Source organism: Helianthus annuus, chromosome 14 (genome assembly GCF_002127325.2).
Source record: "Helianthus annuus cultivar XRQ/B chromosome 14, HanXRQr2.0-SUNRISE, whole genome shotgun sequence".
Classification (NCBI taxonomy): Eukaryota; Viridiplantae; Streptophyta; class Magnoliopsida; order Asterales; family Asteraceae; genus Helianthus; species Helianthus annuus.
The window spans coordinates 121431413-121447648 of NC_035446.2; the positions used below are offsets into that span (position 1 = coordinate 121431413).

The 16236-nt window shown below is 37.0% G+C and overlaps 1 protein-coding gene across 1 annotated transcript; it reads right to left on the minus strand.

The window, feature by feature from the left end:
• Positions 1 to 7392: 7392 nt before the first annotated feature.
• Positions 7393 to 15229, minus strand: LOC110909238 (UDP-glycosyltransferase 91D2). Its single transcript, XM_022154275.2, has 2 exons — positions 14291 to 15229; positions 7393 to 8039 (listed from the first exon to the last, which is right to left on the minus strand). The coding sequence occupies exons 1-2, from the start codon at positions 15184 to 15186 to the stop codon at positions 7499 to 7501; spliced, it is 1437 nt and encodes a 478-aa protein (XP_022009967.1). The 5' UTR covers positions 15187 to 15229; the 3' UTR covers positions 7393 to 7498.
• Positions 15230 to 16236: the final 1007 nt, after the last annotated feature.

Sequence of the window (16236 nt, forward strand, 5' to 3'; positions counted from 1 at the left end):
AAACAGAAATGTAAAGTGCAGATTTATTCAAAACTTCTTTCTCAGATCAGTACAAGGAAATCAAGCAGTCATCACAGATTGACTGGTGTAAAAAATGAATAAAAAAGATTAACAATGAACAAGTAATCCTCACGAATGAATGTGTGAGGGAAATGTGCAGAAACAAAATGTATTCGAGAAGGAGAAGTGAGAGGCGGTGAGGTTATGATCCCAAAGCAGCCTCAGCTTTATAACCCAACAGCCACGAAACCCTTAAGCCCATTTGCAAAGCTCTGACTCTTGGACCATCCCAGCTAGATAACTCCAAGCCCACATAAACCGGACCAAACTCGCACAAGATTAGCGGAGCACAAATATAACAACATTTAAACTAAAATAGAAAACTATATAAGATATTTTAACACCCCCCTTAGTTTAAATGTTTAAACAGATTTATAAGACCTAAGGACTTACACATTTCATCATGATTTCTTGGCAACAAGCCCTTTGTAAACATGTTTGCGAGTTGGAACTCAGATTTTATACCAGCTGTTTTGATGATACCTGCAGCTATCTCCTCTCGCAGGAAGAATAAATCAACTTCAAAGTGTTTTATTTTCTGATGAAACACAGGATTTGCAGCTATAGAAATGGCTGCACTATTGTCGCATCTTAGGGTCACCGGGAGATCAACTTTAACACCCAATTCCCTTAAAATATTTATTAACCACAATATTTCACAAGAGGCACTGCACATGGATCTGTATTCTGCTTCAACAGATGAACGGGAAACCACGCTTTGTTTCTTGTTTTTCCAAGAAACTAAGGAGTTTCCAAGGAAGATACAGAACCCTGTCACAGACCTTCTGCTGTCGATACATTTAGCCCAATTGGAATCAGCATAAGCGGACAATTGAAACGAATCACTTTGTTTAAACATGATACCACAACCGGGTGCACCTTTTAAATATCTCAACAGCCTAAAGATTATCTGAGAGTGTGCCTCGGTTGGTTTATGCATGTATTGAGACAGATAATGAACAACGTAGGCAATGTCAGGACGAGTGTGAGATAGGTAAATAAGTTTGCGAACAAGTTTTTGATATTCAGTGACACTCACACCCTTTAATTCTTCATTTTTACTCAGCTTTGTTAAAACATACTTTTACTCTATGGGACAGTTGACAGGTTTACATCCACTCATCCCATATTCATTTAAAAGATCCATACAATATTTTCTTTGAGAGAGACAAACTCCATCACTGTTTTTAATGACCTCAATACTAAGAAAATATTTTAATAAACCAATGTCTTTGATTTGAAATTCCTTTTTTAATAAGGATTTGATTTTATCAACTTCAACAGGATTGTTTCCAGTTAACACAATGTCATCCACATTGACTAATAAAGCAACAAACATAGAGTTATCAGATAATGAACATAGAGTGATCACACTTAGACTCAACAAAACGAAATTTAACAAGAACGGGAATAAGTCTTTCATTCCACATGAGAGGACCTTGTTTTAAACCATACAGGGACCTTTTTAATTTGCAAACTTTGTTTTTATTATCCACATTTAAACCATCAGGAAGATTCATATAAACCTCTTCTTTTAGATTGCCATAAAGAAAAGCATTATTGACGTCAAGTTGATAAATGGGACAGTTATTTTGCACAGAGAGGCTGATGATGCATCTAACTGTGACCATTTTGACAAAGGGAGAAAAAGTCTCCTCAAAATCTATGCCCTTAACTTGACTAAAACCTTTGGCAACTAGCCTAGCTTTAAACCTATCAATCTCACCATTTGATTTATATTTAACTTTGTATACCCATTTGCACCCAAATAGGTTTCTTCCCATTAGGGAGATCAACTACGTCCCAAGTATCATTACTATATAAGGTAGAAAGTTCATCATTCATAGCATCCAACCACCTTTTATCTTTACATGCTTGTCTGTAATTGGAAGGTTCAACAATTTTATTCATGTTCACAGCAAAACACACATTATTACTAGAAAAATTTGCATAGCTAACAATTTTATCATAACTGTATCTAGCATTGCCAACAATAAAGTCATTAAACCTTTTAGGGGCACAAACATTTCTTGTGGATCTTCTAGGATTAGGTTGGTTACCCTCAGGAAGGACTGATTCATCATTTGTACCACTAGACTCAACCCTCACAGACTCACTTTGAGACTCACTATGATGCTAAACATTAGCCATGTCATCTAAAATAAATAATTGCTGAGTATCAGCAACATCAACTGGCTCATTAGAGCTACTGTGTTGCTGTGTCTCAGGTACAGAATCAGTAGTCTCCTTCTCTTCATTATCGGGATTTATATCACTTGAAAGTTCATAAACATCAAAAAAGTTTGAATGATTTAAAAGATTTGTTTTGTCCAGATCAGATTTAGAAAACAACTTGGTTTTAAAGGGAAAGACAATTTCATAAAAACTGACATACTTGAGAAGGAGAATGTCCTTTGATCTAAACTCCAAACTTTGTATCCCTTTTTTAAATTTGAGTATCCCATAAAAACACATCTTTCGGCTCTTTCCTCAAGTTTATCAGTATTATTTGAAACAGTAAAATAACATAGACATCTAGAAACTTTCAAGTGATCAAGAGAAGGTTTAAAACTATAAAGCAACTCATAAGGTGTTCTACCACCTAACACAGAAGAGGGAGTCCTGTTAATCAGATAGGCAGCAGTAAGTATACATCAGACCAGAATCTTAAAGGAACACCAGATTGAAACAATAAAGCTCTTGTCACATTCAGAATGTGCCTATGTTTTCTTTCAACAATCCGATTTTGTTGAGGAGTGTAAGTAGAAGATATTTGGTGAATTATGCCATGAGTTTTAACAAAGTTTTTAATTTGAGAGTTTATGAATTCAGACCCATTATCACTTCTAAAACTTCTGATATTAGTTTTAGACTTCATTAGATAAACCGAAACTGACCTGGAGTAATCATCCACAATGGTGAGAAAGAATTTATAACCATCAAAACTAGGTCGTTTATAAGGACCCCAACTCTTTTAGACTTATGGTCACTTACGGGAAAAAGGAATTCTGTGTTGTTTAGCTTTGTGACATGTGTCACAAGGCTAAGTTTGGCATGTTTCGTTTTTAAGGTTTAGGGCATGTAGGACTTGATATGAGGGATGACCAAGTCTGGAATGCCAGAGCTTTATTGTTTCAGCCTTATTAAAACAAGCAAAAACAAGATTACTAGAATTACCACAGAAATAAAGACCGTCTGTTTGCCTACCAATCACCAGGTTTTTCCTTAAGGACACATCCTGAATATAGCAATTATGTTCATCAAATACTACTTTAAGTTTGTTATCCTTAGCTAGTTTGTGGACATAAATTAGATTCACACAATATTCAGGGATAACAAACACATCTTTCAAAATCACATCTTTAGATAGTTTAAAACATCCTATTTGTTTAATTTTAGCATCAGTTTCATTTGGATGTTTGACAGAAATATCATATTCAGATACACCTACCAGATTAAACATGTTATCATTGCTCATGACCATGTGCTGATTAGCACCAAACTCAACAATCTATTTTAGTGTATTTTGATGGAAGAAACTATAATTAAAGCAATAAACGTTTTTTTATAAGATTCTATGGATGAGAAGGCACTATAACACTTACCACTCATGTTAAACTTGTGTAAGTCTTCCAACTTATTTTCATTTAGTAGACCTAGCAGCATGGAAAATTCATCAGCAGTTAAAGCATTCAAAGAGGTACTAGCAGATTGGTCATTCACATTATTAGCAACAGAGTTATTAGCAGACACATTTGGTTTTGACCACTGAGAACTGTTTTGATTTGGCTTATTTCTGTAATTGGAAGGATAACCATGAAGTTCAAAACATATTTCAATCACATGACCAATCTTATTGCAGTGAGTACATTTTAGATTGGGATTAGGTCCTTTGTTTAAACATTTTTTGTTGTCACTGTATTGCGTTGCTTTTGCAACAAAGCCAACAGTAGGGATCTTTGAGGATTTATTTGAATCTCTATGTGATTCTTCTCTAGAAATAATGGAAAAAGCAGCTTTAACAGTAGGTAAGGGATCCCTTATTAATAAATTTGTCCTAACAGGTTGATAAACATCATCTAATCCCATCAGGAACTACATAAGTTTGATCAGTTGACTGAATTCATTGTATTTAGTAGAAGCATCACAAGTACAAGAAGGTAACTGAACAATGGCATCAAATTGTTTCCACATAGTGCTAAGTCCATGATAATATTCAGAAACACTAGCTCCATTTTGACTTACTGAATTAATCTATTGATATAACCCAAACACAACCGACCCATCAACCCTGTCACAGGTGTCTTTTAAATCACTCCAAACTTCACTAGCAAGCATAGAATAAACTTGGCCAACATATAGTTCTTCAGAAACATAATTGAGGATCCAATTGAAAACAACCAAATTGCATCTATCCCATTGACTGGTCAGAACATCATCTTTAGTTGATTTGGTACAAGTACCATTAATAAACCCTAATTTATTCTTAGCAGTTAAAGCAAGTTTCATAGCATTCGACCAAACCACATAGTTTTCAGTTCCTTTTAGTTTGACATTGACAATAGTGAGACTACTAGAGTCACTGGCATGCAGATATAACGGTTCACTCGCATCTAATTTACTAACTAAAGTAACAGAGGGTTTACCTTGGTCATCTTTGTCAGTCATTTTAGCAAGAAATCATAATAAAAACAAGAGATCACAGTAAAAACAAGTAGTATGAACAGCACAGGGACAACAATAGTAACAGAGCAGATAAACAAGACAAACACGGCAACAAACAATATATCAGGAAACAATTTTGGAACAAACAGATAAAAAAATAATAATAACACAAAAGAAAGATCAGATATCGGTCAGGGTAAACACAGCGAACCTAAACAGAGGTCCGATCAGAGGTTCGTCATTCAAGGGTGCCTCCGCAGACAATATTCAGGAAGCTTTTGACACAACAAAACAATAATGCAACAGAGTGGACCCTCTCTGTAACCCAAAAATCAAATCGGTCTCACCTAAAACCTGATATCAAAATGCCTAGACTCAACAATAGTGATGCAAGACAGTAAAAAAATGAAAGAGAGGGATAGAACGATCTCACAGTGGGTGCGTGTAATTTCCAGTGAATCAAGTCTTGTAATCTTCACTTAGGGTTATAGGCACTTGATTAGAAGATAGAAAACCAGTTCTATTAGTTTGCCCTAAAAGGGACCAACGAGAAATTTCTCCAAGCAGATCAGATAAATAACCCTAAGAAATTAGGGTTTCGCACCTCCAAGAGCGGCACAGCCACCACGAGGAAGAAGGAGCCAAAAAATCCTGATGTCGGCAGACCTCCGGACCACCACAACTTCAAGGAACAAGTACCACCGGAACGACCCTTCGATCAGCGTCCTTGGACTGATACACAGAGAAATAAGCAACGGAGAGTGCAGCGGAAGATCACCAGAGCGCCGATTTAACCTCGGAGCTCTGATACCATGTCAAAACTTCAAGGATTAAACCAAACAGAAATGTAAAGTGCAGATTTATTCAAAACTTCTTTCTCAGATCAGTACAAGGAAATCGACCAATCATCACAGAATGACTAGTGTAAACAAACGAATCAAAAAGATTAACAATGAACAAGTAACCCTCACGAATGAACGTGTGAGGGAAATGTGCAGGAACAAAATGTATTCGAGAAGGAGAAGTGAGAGGCGGTGAGGTTAGGATCCCAAAGCAGCCTCAACTTTATAACCGAACAGCCATGAAACCCTTCAGCCCATTTGCAAAGCTCTGACTCTTGGACCAGCCCAGCTAGATAACTCCGAGCCCACATAAACCGGACCAAACTCGCACAAAACAAAAGTAAAGGCAAAAGATTAGAGTATCACAAACATAACAACATTTAAACTGAAATAGAAAAGTATATACGATATTTTAACAAACTCCAACCATAGTGAGCAGAGTCACCACCCATCCGTTAATCATTGCTAGGTATTTATAACTAAGGCACCCAACTCGTCCATACCACTCAACTGTCTTGAGGTTGTTCCAAGAACCCCTCAGGTTGTTGAAAGTTAATCTTAAAACTTGTATAAGTTAAAAGTTGAAGGGCTAAAGTGAAAGATTGATTTGATTAGTTTTTATTAAAGTTTGGTTTATTTTAGCTAAGTATATTGTAATAGATTTAGGAAATGTTTATTTTTCTTGGAGAACAAGTTTAGTAGAACTATAAATAGATGTCTAAGTTATTATTTTTATGTTATAGAACTACTAAAGGTGAACCACTTAATGTATTCCATCAACTATTGATCGAATGCACCCTACTAAATGTGAACCACTGAATGTGAACTATTGAATATGTTACTGGACATGTATATACATATATATAGATATTCTTAAGAACTGTTATGTTGTCGTCCCACTGAGTAAATTAATTTACTTAGGTGTGCATATGTCTTTTACGTATGTTAGGGTACAAGATTTCGGGATGACTTAAAAGTGGGCTCAAGGGATTAAAGATTAAAGATTTGCTCAAAAGAAATAAATGATGTTTTTTATCACTGCAAACCATTCTCTAGTTTGTATTTATTACGTCAACCCTAGCACGAGCAGGGTGTTACAACCAAGTCTTCGTTTTCGGTTAATGGAGCGGCATAAAGGGACGCATAAAGGGACTACAGATAAGCATTTGGTGTCCTGAAGCAACGTTGGCATATCGTGTGCCAAATGGCATGGGCCAAAACTAAAATTTGGAGTGTAATGTATGCTTGTGGGATATTAGATAATATGATTTTAGATTGATGCAGGGCGAATGATTTGCTAAAACTACAAAGGTGGTATTTACCCGCCTTTTGTAGAGATTAGCAAGGAAGAGAAAGAAGCAAAGTTTGAGGCGATTGCAATCGAGAAACGCATTACAACCTTCATATTGATTTGGTGAGCATGTTTGAAGGGTTAATGACATTACGATGACTAGTTTTTATTAATGCATTAATATAATAATTATGTTTTTTTAAATATAAAAGTGTTTAAAAATAATAATTATTTAAAACTAGTTGTTTAAAATAATTAGTAAGATGGATTAAAAGTTTTAATTTATAGCATGCTACCTATGTATGTTTAGTTAGTTCGAGTTCAGTGATAAAAGCATGTTGTCGATTCACTTAATTTCACTATCACAGTATCACTTCATCATTACATATGGCGTAAAGACAGAGAAATATCTAACTGATCAAATACATATGATACACTTTCATTGTCATTTTATCATTACATATGATCTGATCTAAAGACAGAAAGATATATAATTGAAAAGAGCACAAAAATTTACAAAACACACTGCGATTTAACATAACAAACTGGTTATTCGTACATGAAAATCAAAATACTTGAACTAGTCCATACAACAGTTGATAATGTAAACAAACCCAACAACTCACGTACTCCATATGCTTTAAGTTTCATCATTGATAGAAACCACACTCCTCTTCTTTTCCAAATAGTCTATGAAGTGGTTTATATATGTTTTTTCCCGCTTGGTGTCCCCGAATATTTGACTCACCTCCAACGCATTCGCCTTGCAGATCTTCCCTTCATCGTCGACTACAACTGACACTGATCTGGCCACCGACTCCTTGGTGAAGGAGCCATCTTCCTCATTTCTTGGTACCTCGATTCCCACCTGTTTGTCCACCAGTATTCGAGCATTCAGACCTTGGTCCACCAAAAACGGTAGCATTATAAGAGGGTGACCGGACATTAACCCTTCCACAATTGAACCCCAACCACAGTGAGTCAGGAAACCACCCACTGACTCATGGTTCAGTATTTGTAACTGAGGTACCCAACTTGTCCACACAACACCACGGTCACGAGTTCGTTCCAAGAATCCATCTGGCAAGTTTAACTCTGTGGAACCTACCGGTTTTCTGAGAGCCCAAAAGAATGGCAACCCGGAGAGCTCGAGACCCAAAGCTAACTCAGTGTTAACAACACTGGTATGGAGATGATTGTATCACAAACAACAAATAACAAACAATGAAATAGCGTCAAAACGAATGACAAAACTCTTATTAAACCAACCCAAAAATATTACCCCCCAATCTCCCAAAACTGATCTTACAAATGTAAGATCTGAACTGATACAGAACGATACAGAAATACAACACAGACTGATGATCATCCACTGATGATCATCTACCAAGACACTGCACCAATCTCTCAACACCAGAGAGAAAATCACCAAGTACAGCAACGTACAAACCCTAAAAATACAGAGAGAGATTGAGAAAGTAAACAATGGTTACAACTACTGAGATCTAGATATTTCCTCCGTTTTATACTCCCAAAGCAACAAAGTTACACTTCAGTCCATGAAGAATAATAACGACGATCGCAGTCCTCCAGATATTACATCAAGGCCCCTCAAGTTGTTGCAACAACCTGAACCACTTAACAACACATAAGTCCAGAAAAAATAAGCCTGTTGATAAGCCCAATATTATAAGCCCAATATAATGAATAAAGCCCGAATGAATGAACCATTTACATCACAACATGATCTTTTAACATCCCCCCTTCATTCAAACGGCTTTAAACAAATTCACAAGACCCAACTTTTTACAAAAAACCTCATGCATACCTGCACTCAAACCTTTTGTAAAAATGTCTGCAAGTTGACTTCCAGAGTCAACTTTCACAGTTTGGATAAAACCTGAACTTATCTTTTCCCTGAGAAAATATAGATCCAGTTCAAAATGTTTTGTTCTCTCATGGAAAACTGGATTAGCAGCAATGGATATAGCAGCACTGCTATCACAATACAGCCTAACAGGAACTTTACAATTAACACCAAGTTCACTCAACAGATTTACAATCCAAACAACCTCACAAGTAGCTGAACACATAGCCCTGTATTCAGCCTCTCCAGATGACCTGGACACAGTCTGCTTCTTACTTTTCCAGGAAATCAAATCTTGACCCAGAAAAATACAATACCCAGTGATGGATTTTCTAGTGTTAAGACACTTACCCCAATCAGAGTCAGCAAAGCACGTAATATCAAAACTATCACTTTTCCTGAACGACAACCCTTGTCCAGGACATAATTTAAGATATCTCAACAGCCTTAAGGCAACTTTGAGATGAGACACACATGGTTTATGCATATATTGACTAAGAAACTGAACAGCATAGCATATATCAGGTCGGGTTAATGACAAGTAGATAAGTTTCCCTATTAATTTTTGATAATTTGTAACATCAACCAACTCTTCCTTATCACTACTCAGTTTACTATTAACCACATGACTCAGCTCAATAGGGGTATTTACCGGTTTACAACCAAGATAACCAAACTCGGACAAAAGATCCAAACAATACTTACGCTGATTCAAGCAAATACCAGTTTTATTATAGACAACTTCTAAGCCCAGAAAATACTTTAGAACCCCCAAGTCCTTTATTTGAAAACTTTCGCTTAAAAGACATTTTATTCTATTGATCTCTGAAAGACTGTTCCCTGTTATGACTATGTCATGTCATCTACATACACTAACAAGGCTACAAAAACAGAACTTCTGTTCAACACATACAACGAATGATCACATTGACTTTGAACAAATCCAACATTAATTAAAACATCAGTCAACTTCTCATTCCACTTCCTAGGGGCCTGTTTCAGCCCATACAAGGATTTAACTAGTTTACACACTTTTTTATCACCTTTTGAGTAATAACCCTCAGGAAGACTCATATACACATCCTCAGATATAGACCCATACAAGAAAGCGTTATTAACATCAAGTTGATACAATGTCCAGCCATTTTGAATGGCCAGACTTATTATACACCTAACAGTTACCATTTTCACAACTGGAGAAAAAGTTTCCCCAAAGTCCAAGCCTTCCCGTTGGTTATAACCCTTTGCAACCAACCTGGCTTTGTACCTTTCTATTTCCCCATTAGCCTTATATTTTATTTTAAAAACCCATTTGCATCCTATAGGTTTTCTATTAGCTGGTAAATCAACAACAGTCCAGGTTTGGTTTCTAAGTAAAGCTTCCATTTCCAAGTTCATAGCTTCAACCCACTTAGGGTCTTTTGAAGCTTCATTAAAACTGTTTGGTTCAATAGACTTATTCAGATTACTAATAAAACAAACAGACTCTTCAGTCAAACATGAGTAATTAACCACTTTATTTATATCATACTTTACAGAACTATTAAGCACAAAGTCTTGAAAATGTTTAGGAACAGAAGTAGACCTAGACGACCTTCTAAGATTTGTAAAATTTCCCTCAGATGGGTCGATCTCAACATCTGACACAGCAGTGTCCTCTGCCACGCCGGACTCCACTCTATTACTACTTTCTACACTAGACTCTACACTATGATCTAAATCAATAGGTCCAGGAGTGGCAGATGTAGAGGGAATCGGCTGCTGATCATCACTGACAATGTCATGATCTGTCTAAACCCTCTTCATCATTGGGAGGTTGAGGAACTTTAGTAGAATATGCTTCGTACAAGTTAAAAAAATTTACATGATTCAAACTTTTATCAACATCAGCCTTGATTACATTATCACTAAGGAGTTTAGACTTGAAAGGAAAAACATGCTCATAAAATTTTACATCTCTAGAAAAAAAGATTTTTTTCTCATCTAAACTCCATAGTTTATATCCTTTTTTTACACCAGAATATCCAATTAAAACACACTTATCAGCATGATAAGCAAACTTATCAGTCTCATTCAACACAGTACTGAAGCATAAACACCCAAAAGACCTCAAATGAGACAAGGAGGGTTCAAAACCAAACATTAACTCATAAGGACTCTTTCCACCTAACACAGATGACGGTAGCCTGTTAATTAAATACACAGCAGTTAGCACACAATCACTCCAAAACCTCAGTGGTAGCCCACCCTGAAACATCAACGCCCTGGCTATGTTTAAAAGATGTCTATGTTTACGTTCAACTACACCATTTTGCTGTGGTGTATATGAACAGGAGGTTTGATGCAAAATACCTTTTTGTTTCATAAAAACGTTCATCTGATTATTCACAAATTCAGTTCCATTATCACTACGAACACTCTCACTTTAGTTTTAAACTGAGTTAAGACAAGCTCATAAAAATCTTTTAAATTTTCGAAAACCTCCATTTTATTTCTAAGAAGGTAACACCAAACAGATCTAGTATAGTCATCAACTATAGTTAAAAAATACTTGTATCCTTCATAGCTTGTAACCCTATAAGGACCCCATAAGTCTAAGTGCACTAAATCACCAATGCCCTTAGACTTATGGTCACTCAACGGAAATGGAACTCTAACTTGCTTTGATTTATGACAAATTTCACATGGATCATGCTCAACAGTTTTAATTTCAAGCTTATCTTTCAACACAGCCAGAACTTGATCAGAAGGGTGGCCTAACCTACTGTGCCACACATTAGATTTAGCAACACTATTATAACACAAATTTACACTATTACCATGTCTACCCACAAAATACAGCCCGTTATCCTGGTTACCAATCACCAGGACTTTCTTTGATTTCAAATCCTGTAACATACAATTACTTTCATTAAACAACACAGCAATATTATTGTCTTTTGCTAACTTATGCACAGAAAGCAGATTGACACTATAACCAGGAACAAAGAAAACATCTTTTAAAACAACATTATTAATCAGTTTTAATTCACCAATCTTTATAACATTTACACTAGTTCCATTTGGATGACCAACTTTTAAACCACATTCAGAAACATCAACACAGTTAATCATATCCTTATCAGTATTTACCATATGCTGATTTGCCCCCGAATCAACAACCCATCTATAACCATGTTCAAAATTAACAATACTAGAACAGCTAACAAAACTATTCACATAACCAGACTCACCTGCCATGTTAGACTTCTGCTGCTCTCCTTCTGACTTTTCACCAATTAAACTCATCAACTTAGTAATCTGCTCAGAAGTAAAAGGAAGAGCAGATGCAACAGAACTAGAAGGAGCAGCAGATTGGTTTGACCTACTATTCACATTGTTTCTACCTGACTGACCTACAGATCTCTTTTTCATACCAGGAGGGTATCCAATTATCTCAAAACATCGATCAACAGTATGACCCATCATATTACAATGAGTGCATTTCAACACAGAGTTAGAACCCCTAAAGTTTCTCCTAGATGAACTTTGATTAGGTTGACTAGATCTAGCAACATAAGAAACACTTTGACTCTTAGACCCACTACTTGAGAGTCTATGTGACTCCTCTCTAGAAACAATAGAGAAAGCTACTTTAACTGATGGAAATGATTCTCTTGTCAAAATATTGGTTCTCACAGGCTGATACACATCATCAAGCCCCATGAGAAACTGCATTAATTTTATAAGAGCAGAAAAATCATTATAATCCTTAGCAGCTTGACAAGAACATGAAGGCAGTTGAAGCATTGCATCAAACTGCTTCCACATTGTTGTCAACCTGTTATAATATTCAGCAACAGTACTACCATTTTGTGCAATACAGTTTATCTTTTTATACAGATCATAGACAACAGAACCATCAATCTTATCAAAAGACTCTTTTAAATCAGTCCAAACTTCAGAAGCTAATTTAGAAAAAACTTGACCAAGAAACAGTTCTTCTGAAATAGAATTCAATAACCAAGTAAGCACAACAGAATTGCACCTATCCCATTGAGCTGCCAATATTTCATCATCCTTAGACTTTTCCACCTTACCATCTATAAACCCATACTTGTTTTTAGCTTCTAAAGCCAATTTCATGGCACTAGACCACACAGCATAATTCTCAGTACCTTTGAGTTTAACACTAACAATGGTTAAACTACTGGAGTCACTAGGATGTAAGTACAACGGATCTCCTATATCCAGTTTACCAATCAAAGTCTGAGAAGTACTAGGAGCACTTTCAGGAGGCATAATGACAACAAAAATAAGACACCAAATATACAAACAGACTACAGCAAGTAAACAACAAGAAACACACAAAGAACCAAAAAATCACAAACACTAAGGCGAAACTGAGTCAGGGACCAGATTCCAGGTTCATCACTCAAAGGTGCCTGGACAAGCCTTTACTCAGGAGCCACTCTACCCTAGACAACCAATAACAACAGAACAAATAAGGTGCCGGTCCTCACTACCCCGACTTCAACTAATCCAACCAACAAAAACAATAACAAAAGAGATAAGAACGATCTTACAGTGGGTGCTAAACCTTCGTCAAACACCAGATCTGTAGTTTTCGAGAACTACTGGATCTGGTAAAAAGAAGACCACAAGAAGACTCTCCTGGTTAGTTTGCCCTGAATCTTCTAAGGATTCAGAGACCAACACAGAAGTCTTGATCAACAACAGGCAGGCCAATCAACCAACAGATCCAAGCTAGGGTTTCGTCCAATATCACCAAGAACAGAACAGATCTACTCAGATCTGTTTATAACCACACAACCCTAAGCTAGGGTTTTAACAGATCTTGCCAAAGAAACCCCAGATCTATTATCAGCAGAAGTTTCCGAGCACAGAAACCCTAAACACAACAAAAAACAACCACAATCAGAAAACTCAAAATCAAGATGCAGCGGATGAACAATCAACTCATCAACAGGAGCTCGATAGCTCTGATACCATGTTAACAACACTGGTATGGAGATGATTGTATCACAAACAACAAATAACAAACAATGAAATAGCGACAAAACGAATGACAAAACTCTTATTAAACCAACCCAAAAATATTACCCCCCAATCTCCCAAAACTGATCTTACAAATGTAAGATCTGAACTGATACAGAACGATACAGAAATACAACACAGACTGATGATCATCCACTGATGATCATCTACCAAGACACTGCACCAATCTCTCAACACCAGAGAGAAAATCACCAAGTACAGCAACGTACAAACCCTAAAAATACAGAGAGAGATTGAGAAAGTAAACAATGGTTACAACTACTGAGATCTAGATATTTCCTCCGTTTTATACTCCCAAAGCAACAAAGTTACACTTCATTCCATGAAGAATAATAACGACGATCGCAGTCCTCCAGATATTACATCAAGGCCCCTCAAGTTGTTGCAACAACCTGAACCACTTAACAACACATAAGTCCAGAAAAAATAAGCCTGTTGATAAGCCCAATATAATGAATAAAGCCCGAATGAATGAACCATTTACATCACAACATGATCTTTTAACACTCAGCCATCTCAGTTTTACTCACCATAACCTCACTTCCTAATGCTACGTACACAACATGACCTTTTTGTTGACCATCGAGCCACTTCTTGATTGGCACCCACGTCTCGTTTTTCTCACTTCCAATGTTGGTTGGTGTTTCAGGTGGCACTAATCCCACAGGAACCACCGGTAGTTGATGTAGCTTCTCTAAAAGGGTAAGCCATTGGGGTTCGAATTCATAGCTATGTCTAATAAACATACAATCAGATCCCTTCAAAACCATCCCTATACGATATGCATCTGAAACCCCTGAACCATTCCCAGAAAAGTGGCCCACAAACGAAATAGCCTCATGTTTCCTCATGCATAGTTTGCTTGGAAAGGGAATCCACTTCCGCAGTGTCAAGAAATCCTCAGCCGTATCAGAACTGTTAATCAAGCCCTCGGGCGACCCTCCCAGAAAAGCGATGAACCATGCGTTGAAAATCGAGAAGAAGGCTCGCAAGATTCCAAGGCCAGCTGCTACGGACGGCAACCAGTAGGGAGCAAAATCATAAATAATCCAGTCTGGAGACTCTTCCTTGAGAAACCGAGTGACCTCTGGTTGAAGACCGTCAAAAGCTCTCTTGAGGTGATCATGAGTGTCACCTGTGCGCAGGTCCATGGTGGCCTCGGCATTCTGGGGAAGCTCTTGAACATGTGGAAGAGTGAGTTTAACAAGACTTATGAGTGGCGAGAGATGGGAAGGGAGGGTGGGGAGACGTTGGATGTTTCTAGTGGTCGAAAGAAACGAGACTTTGTGACCCTTTTGGGCTATAAATTTCGAGAGTTCGAGGAAAGGGATGATGTGACCAAAAGCAAGCCATGGGAGCATTGCCACATGAAGCTGCTTATGGTCGTCCTCGGTGGTTGCCATCGCTGCGAATGATGGATAATGCGTGGTTCGGCCTGCCTTTGGTTTTAGATTTATTTATACAATTCTCGAGCAATACATCCGACATTGACTAAATCAGTGAGATATTAAGTTCCCATTTTGTTTTAAGATTGAACCTTAAACTGTACAAGTGGGATTTGTGTGGAATCAACTCACGTTTATAATAATAATAATAATAATAATAATAATAATAATAATAATAATAATAATAATAATAATAATAATAATAATAATAATAATAATAATAATAATAATAATAATAATAATAATAATAATAATAATAATAATGATGATGATGATGATAATAATAATAATAATAATAAAATAATAATAATAATAATAATAATAATAATAATAATAATTTAATAGATATTTATAATTGACTATGAATGTGATATTTTCGTTCGAAAAATTGCATTGGGTGGCTTGGAACTCGGTTGCTCGGCCTAAGGCTCAAGGAGGTTTGGGTCTAAATAAACTAAGGAACATTAACGTTTCGCTGCTTTCTAAATGGGGTTGGAGGCTCAAGGTAGAAAGTAACAAACTTTGGGTTAAGGTCGTGGAGGCTATCCACAATACTAAGCTTAGCTGGAATTACATCCCGGCTAGAGCTTCGATGGGAGGGGTTTGGTGCAATATAGCCAACGTCCTGTCGAAAACGTCAGTCGACGGGATCCCGTTAAGATGCTTTTTCAAAAGTAAGGTCGGAAATGGTAAAAACACGGCTTTTTGGCTGGACCCGTGGTTGTGTAACGAGCCACTCAAATCGAAATATCCGGAGTTGTTCAGATTGGAGAAAGAAAAGAGATGCAAAGTTGCGGATCGGATCAATCTGAGGGCGGTGGGTGTGTTGGTGTGGTCTCGGGCTTTGTTTGGGCTTGGAGCAGGAATATCTCGGGCTCAGGCGGAAGTTAACGAGTTGGTTGACCTTTGCAGCAGGTTGCTTCAAGTGTCGCTAGATGATCGTTTGGATACATGGGAATGGATCGGAGCTGATGACAAGTCCTTCAGTGTGTAGGCTGTTAAGAAGTT